We start from the raw sequence: 6,241 nt of genomic DNA, 5'->3' as shown, positions 1-6,241 counted from the left end.
CGGCGATCTCAGCAAACTTCGGAATGAATTTGTGATAATACGCTATCATTCCTATGAAACGAGCGACACCTTTCTGAGTTTTGGGCGCAGGAAACTCGCGGATACACTTAGTTCGATTCGGATCCACCGATACACCATGTTCATTGACAATGTGTCCTAGAAAAGAAATTTGTCTTTTGGCGAAACTAGCCTTCTCTGGATTTACAGTAAAACCAGCATCACGCAATTTTGAAAGAACTATCTTAATGTGAGATAGATGTTCACCGAAATTTTTTGAATAAATGACAATATCATCCAGGTAATGAAAAATAAATTTGTACTTCTCCTCTTCGAATAGCTGATCTAGAACAACAGACAACGCCTGTGACCCAACAGCAAGACCGAAAGGAACTCTTGTAAATTGATATGTGGTCCTAGGAGTGCAAAATGTGGTCAGAGCTCGACTATCTTTATGCAAAGGAATTTGATAATAGGCTTGATTCAAGTCTAAGATAGAGAAAAATTTGGCACCGTTAAAATAATGAAATCAGCCTTCAATATTGGGCAAAGGAACTGAATCTAGGGAAATACGTTTGTTCAAGAACCGATAATCTACCACTAAACGCCATGCATCACTGTCGGTCTCATCTTTACCTGTTTTTGGAACAAGAAAACAAGGACTAGAATAATTGGAAATAGCTCTTTCTATTACACCTTCTTGAAGCATTTTCCTAACCTTAGTATCAACAATCTCTCTCTTTATTGGATTCAACTGATAAGGAGGTCTTCGCACCGGCTCTGTTGATGTTAACCGGATCTTATATTCCATGAGATTTGTTTTGCCTAGTCTCTTGGTTAAAACATCATTGAAGTTGTGAAGAATTTCATCCAAACGAGCTTTCTCCTCTATAGACAAGTCGCCATTCATGTCCGGGATTCCGACCGAAGCAGTCAGTGAAGATACTAGAGATTTCCAGTTGTTTACAAACATGAATTTGAAATTTGGTTTGAAACCAAAAAAATAACATTTATTAAAAAGGTTTAGTACCAATTGAGAATGAAGAATGAAATCACATCCCAAGATAATGGGGACTGCTAAATTTTCCGCCAAAAAAAATTTAAATTTCCAAGTGAAATTTTCAATTTTAATCTTTAAATACACCGATTTCTTGAGAAGCAAAGTGGTTTGATTAGCCGTAGTACAGACAAAGTTTTCCTCAAAATAACTGATATTTGCACCGTTAGCAAGCATTTTATCCAGAACAGATTTAGAAATAATTGATTTCACCGCACCTGAGTCTATCAATGCAGGTGTGTCATATCCACATACTCCCAACTGACATCTGATAATAGGCATAACATCATCAGTAGCAGCTTTGACTTTGGGTTTAGCTGGGTGACGTTTGTGCAGAGCTTGATGACTCTTATTTGAAAATTTCGTGTTACATTTATTGAAAGAGGAGAAACATGAAATAACCTTACTTTTGGAATGACAATCATATTCATTCGAATTTATTTTCCGGGAAATCCGTCTTGCATTACAATTTTTACCGGGCTTAAATTTTGAACATGAATTCACTAGTCAGGTCTTCTTTGACCTACAATCTCGAGAGTAGTGACCCAAACGATTACATGTAAAACATTTGACATTTGCATTCCTGTTGGAAACATTCTGATTCGGCTTGGCAGTTTCAACATTGCTACGATTTTGGGTCTCCTGATTAACTGGTCTTGACCTACAATATCGAGCTAAATGACCTCTCTTACCACAGTTGAAACAATTCTTATCACTATAGCCTCTCGAATTTTCTTGTTGATGGGGATTATTAACTCTAGATCGTTCAATGTGGACTCGCTCCTGGTCGGCAAAAGTCAAGTTTTGAGCTTGTACACTCATCGCATTTAACTCCTGAAAAGTTGTGGGACGACCTAGAAAAATGAGGCGAGACCTTTCCTCTGGATTCAAACCTGAACATATAGTATGCACTATCTCCGACTCCTGTAAATTGAGTCTGAGCAGACAAGCAGCCTCTCTTACTGATACAATGTAACTAGACAACGGCTCTTTGGATCTTTGGAGGCGATAAAACTCCTGTCTTTCAATAGCAGAAAGCAGTCTCTGAGGAATAAAATATCTCAAAATGTCTCCATGAAATTGGTCGAAAGTATTGCCAGAATTAACTGCAAAACTCAATCGGTCGCACAAGGGACCGAGTGCAAAAGGCTGTAATAGTTGAAATAATTGGTTATCCCCTATACCAAATTGATTCTGAATTTTTAAAGCAACACTAATGAATTTCAATAATTTTTCCACCGTCAGACCATCCGTTACAGGTAGATCCTTCAACAGGCTCTCAATGGGATTTTGAAGTTTGTTATACAGAGTTCCAAATGATGATGGGACCGTGTCTCTCGCAAATGAATTTGGTTCCATGTGGGCATGTGAATCCATAGCTGAGTAATTTTGATTGACTCTAGTTTGGTTTTGAGCGACCGGGACAAAATTGTGAGACATTGGTGGCGGTATAGTCAAGGTTAAGTTCGGGTGGCGCGCACGGGGCAATGCACCAGTCTCTGTACCAACCTGGGAAGTGTTTGGCCTACCAGCACTGACGAACGGTGCCACGACAGTTCGAGAAGTCCCAGCTTCGGCATCCCCAACGGCAGGGCTCGACATTGCAGTCGAATATGGGATAGGCGATGCACCCCGGCTTGCTATGCAATGCTGCCACTCAATTAAGCGCGCATTTGTCTCACACAAAGCGTCCAAATATCGATTCAATTCTGAAATTAAATTTTCATTAGAGGATTCACGGGCATAAGTTAACAAATGAATGATTCTATTTGCAGCATGCAACACATTTGAATGACATTTATAGAACAACTCCTTTCGACTATCACCCTCAACTGCAGCTGCAATTTGAGTACTCCAACTATCAAGATTTGATATAATTTTACTAATAGGCACCAATTCGGCCAAAGCTGATTGAGGATTGAATACTCCACGGAATATTTTACCATTACTCTCAATGTTTTCCTTTCGTAACTCCCTGTATTTCTTTCTTAACTCATCCACACTAAGATCACTAAGATTACTACTTGGCGTTCCCAAGGTTTCTATCTCAAAAAATAATTCACCCTTGACCAAATGATTAGGATTTAAAGGTCTAGCTAGTAATCCAGGTGGACCACTAGAAGACAAACGTGACTCAACCTCACTTTTGACTATCCAGAATAATTCTCTTGGCGCCGGATCAGTTGTCCCGGGCGTTTGGGTCTCTTGGACAGACGGTCCAGAACTTTGAGCAGTCACTGACACATTGTTGTCAGTCATGATAATAATATAGATAAAATCTTTGTCTCAAACAATAAATTCTAAGTTACTTTAGCTTCAAGTTCACATCAAATCAAAACTCAGCAGCCGTCTGCTGATGCAAACTCATTACTGGAATCGAGAATTCCCCGGCCACAAGTATGTTATCAAGCCTTTTCAAGAATAAATCGTGATCAATACATTAAAAAAATCAAGAAAGTAGCAGAGTGGCGCAGCGAATTGTGCCGTGCTTTGAATTTAGAAAGTTAATTTTGAATTTAGAATTTAGAAGCACACACAATATAACTTAATAAAAGGGATGCTTGATAAACATACCTAGTGCTAGAGAACGGGAAACCAGAAATGACAAGAGAGACAACGAAATAGAGAGAAGGTATCAATTATATTGTCACCTCTTACAGTGAATTCAACAATTAATAAAACAAAGAAGTTAATAAAACAAAGAAATCAATAAACAACAAATAAAACAAGAAGAAGAATCATGAAAACCGAAAATAAAATTACTAAATTTAGAAAGTTATCTCTGATATACTTAATTCGGTAATAACCTACTCTGTATGCTCTACATTTTAAAACGTTTTAGATTGAATCATAAAAGCTTAAAGGACTCTAATTTCAAAAGAGCAATTATTGAAAATTATCATCGATATGTCTCAGAAGTTAATCATAAATAACAATAAATATTTTAAGAAAAGATCCACATAAAATTCATAAAATTCTTAGAACATTAAATTTTGAACACACTTGGAAACTTTAAAACACTATCAAAACATTATCAAATATTAATGATCCCCCCCAATAATAACTATTTAGTATCTTTATATCATGAACGCTGCAAGGACAAACATTCCTCAAGTATCACATCATGGTATACTACCTTAAAAAAAACTATTCAAAAATATATGTCATCAAAACAAATTTAGGAAAGGTTAGGGTCCTTGAAACTTCATTTGATCCTTTACAACTTTAAGATGAGAATTATTTTAAAACATTAATTTAATCAATAAGGGACATTTAAAAATTCATGTACTCATTCAACTTTTAGTAGTTTAGAAGATTATAATTATTTATAAATTTAAAGAAAACTGAAATTCCCAGCTGGATCCTTACAGAGAAAATATGGCCTCACTTTTCAATGTAAAGATACAACCGAAAATCTATTACTCAAACCAAATTAATAAAATTAATAATCTATCTATCCCCAATAATATCTCAAAATTATGATTTAACAAAAGTCTAATTCCGCACGTTTTAATTGATTGAAAGTCTGTCGTCACTAAAACCCATTTTGTCACATCCGGAGTTCCTGGGACGTTCGTTTAATTTGGAAAAAAGTTGTTACCTCATAGCTGTTTCTTCAAATTGAATCTAGGCTCGGTGATCGAGCTCTACACGTCCAGATGGACAGGAGACAGCATACCCCAAGCTAGGACGGCCATCGATTCAGAGGCGTCTCAGCGGCTTAAAGACACACGTTCATGAACCCATGAAATGATGGATTCGTACGTTGATCCCATACTTGATGTTCCCGTACTTACACCGCTGTTAGAATAAAAAAATAAACTAGGATAATACAAATTAACTTAACTTCAGTTATATAATAAAATCAAGGCATTACCTACTTCAATCTCTTGATTTAAAAGAATAGAATTTATTTGTAATAAGGGTTACGCCCTATACACAAAGCGATGAGTACATAGTATTCCATAATAGGCCTACATAGTACATAATTCACAAGTTGATTGAACAACTTTCCATATCAACTTTCGAGTATAGTTGTTTAATATCAAAAAGATTCTCTTGAAAAATTATATGATATTTAGGTGATTTCTCCCTAATCAAAATCATTGAAATGATTTCAAATATGACAAATAAAGATGATAAAATTACTAATAGAATTAATCATAAAATACAGTCTCTGAAAATCTCACAAATTGACAGATCTATTTTTATAAATAATAATAGCTTTCTCTTCAGAAATAATACAAGCCAAAAATATCTTAATTCCTTCTAATAGGCACTCTATATTTCTACAAAACATATACCGTTCATTTTCTTACAACATTTTTCAGTTTGAATTACCATTTCCATCTTCCATTCAAATCAAAAGGACTATTCTCAATTTTTACACTTTAATTACGGTACATTACAATAAATACTTTGATGGAAGCTTTCATTGAAGATAATTTCCTTAATTATATTATAAATCTATGACGTACCTTTAGTAGCGGTTATAGGAGAAAAATCTCCATTGTGAGGTGACAATTTGATACTCTCTCTCTCTCTTCTCAATTAAAGCGACTACAGAGGCAAAAGACTAAAAATGCTGCTGGAACAAAAGGTTCCAGAGCCAAATACTAAAAAAAGCCTAAAGCTGGCATGGCAGCCATGATTAATACAAAGTTCTGAACAGACTACATTTAGTACTGCTAATGACAGTCGACAGACGCTGAGTGAGTCCACTACGCTTTTCTCGTCTTGAGGTGGACAGCTGTGAGATCGTCCATACTAAATAGACCTAACCAACACCAACTGTGATTGGCAGTTACTATTCTCTAGAAAAATTTCCACCAATAGAAAGGGACGTTACAACTACAATTTAAGATACATTCTCCCACCAAGTGACAGCTATTTTTCCTAGGCAGCTATAAATTCCTTGCCTTATAAGGTTGTGAACCAGACTTATATTCTAGGAAAATCGTTGATCTTCCCACAACTTCTACACACACACCTATAGAGTCGACACTACACAACGCAAAAAGCAAGGTTCATGAACTAGACTGTTGCTCCAGGAAAATTGATGTTATTCCTAGGATCCTAGCTTCTACGCACACACTTACAGAGTCAACACAACACAACACAGAAAAGCAGAACAGCAAAATCCATTTTTATAACAGGCTAACTTCTCAGGCTAATTTGCATAATTCT

General features: G+C 36.0%; 1 protein-coding gene across 1 annotated transcript; it reads right to left on the bottom strand.

Moving 5' to 3' along the window:
- Positions 1-664: 664 nt before the first annotated feature.
- On the bottom strand, positions 665-5,905 carry LOC120350592. The gene is made up of 2 exons (XM_039424762.1): positions 5,533-5,905; positions 665-4,855 (listed from the first exon to the last, which is right to left on the bottom strand). Exon 2 carries the CDS (start codon positions 3,311-3,313, stop codon positions 1,562-1,564), a length of 1,752 nt encoding a protein of 583 aa, XP_039280696.1. The 5' UTR covers positions 3,314-4,855; positions 5,533-5,905; the 3' UTR covers positions 665-1,561.
- Between the last annotated feature and the right edge of the window lie 336 nt (positions 5,906-6,241).

Source organism: Nilaparvata lugens, chromosome 3, assembly GCF_014356525.2.
Source record: "Nilaparvata lugens isolate BPH chromosome 3, ASM1435652v1, whole genome shotgun sequence".
Taxonomy (NCBI): domain Eukaryota; kingdom Metazoa; phylum Arthropoda; class Insecta; order Hemiptera; family Delphacidae; genus Nilaparvata; species Nilaparvata lugens.
This window is presented reverse-complemented; position numbering and strand designations above follow the sequence as displayed.

Coding starts and splice junctions, on each gene's coding strand:
- LOC120350592 (XM_039424762.1), bottom strand. CDS start 3,313: ATGACTGACAACAATGTGTCAGTGACTGCTCAAAGTTCTGGACCGTCT.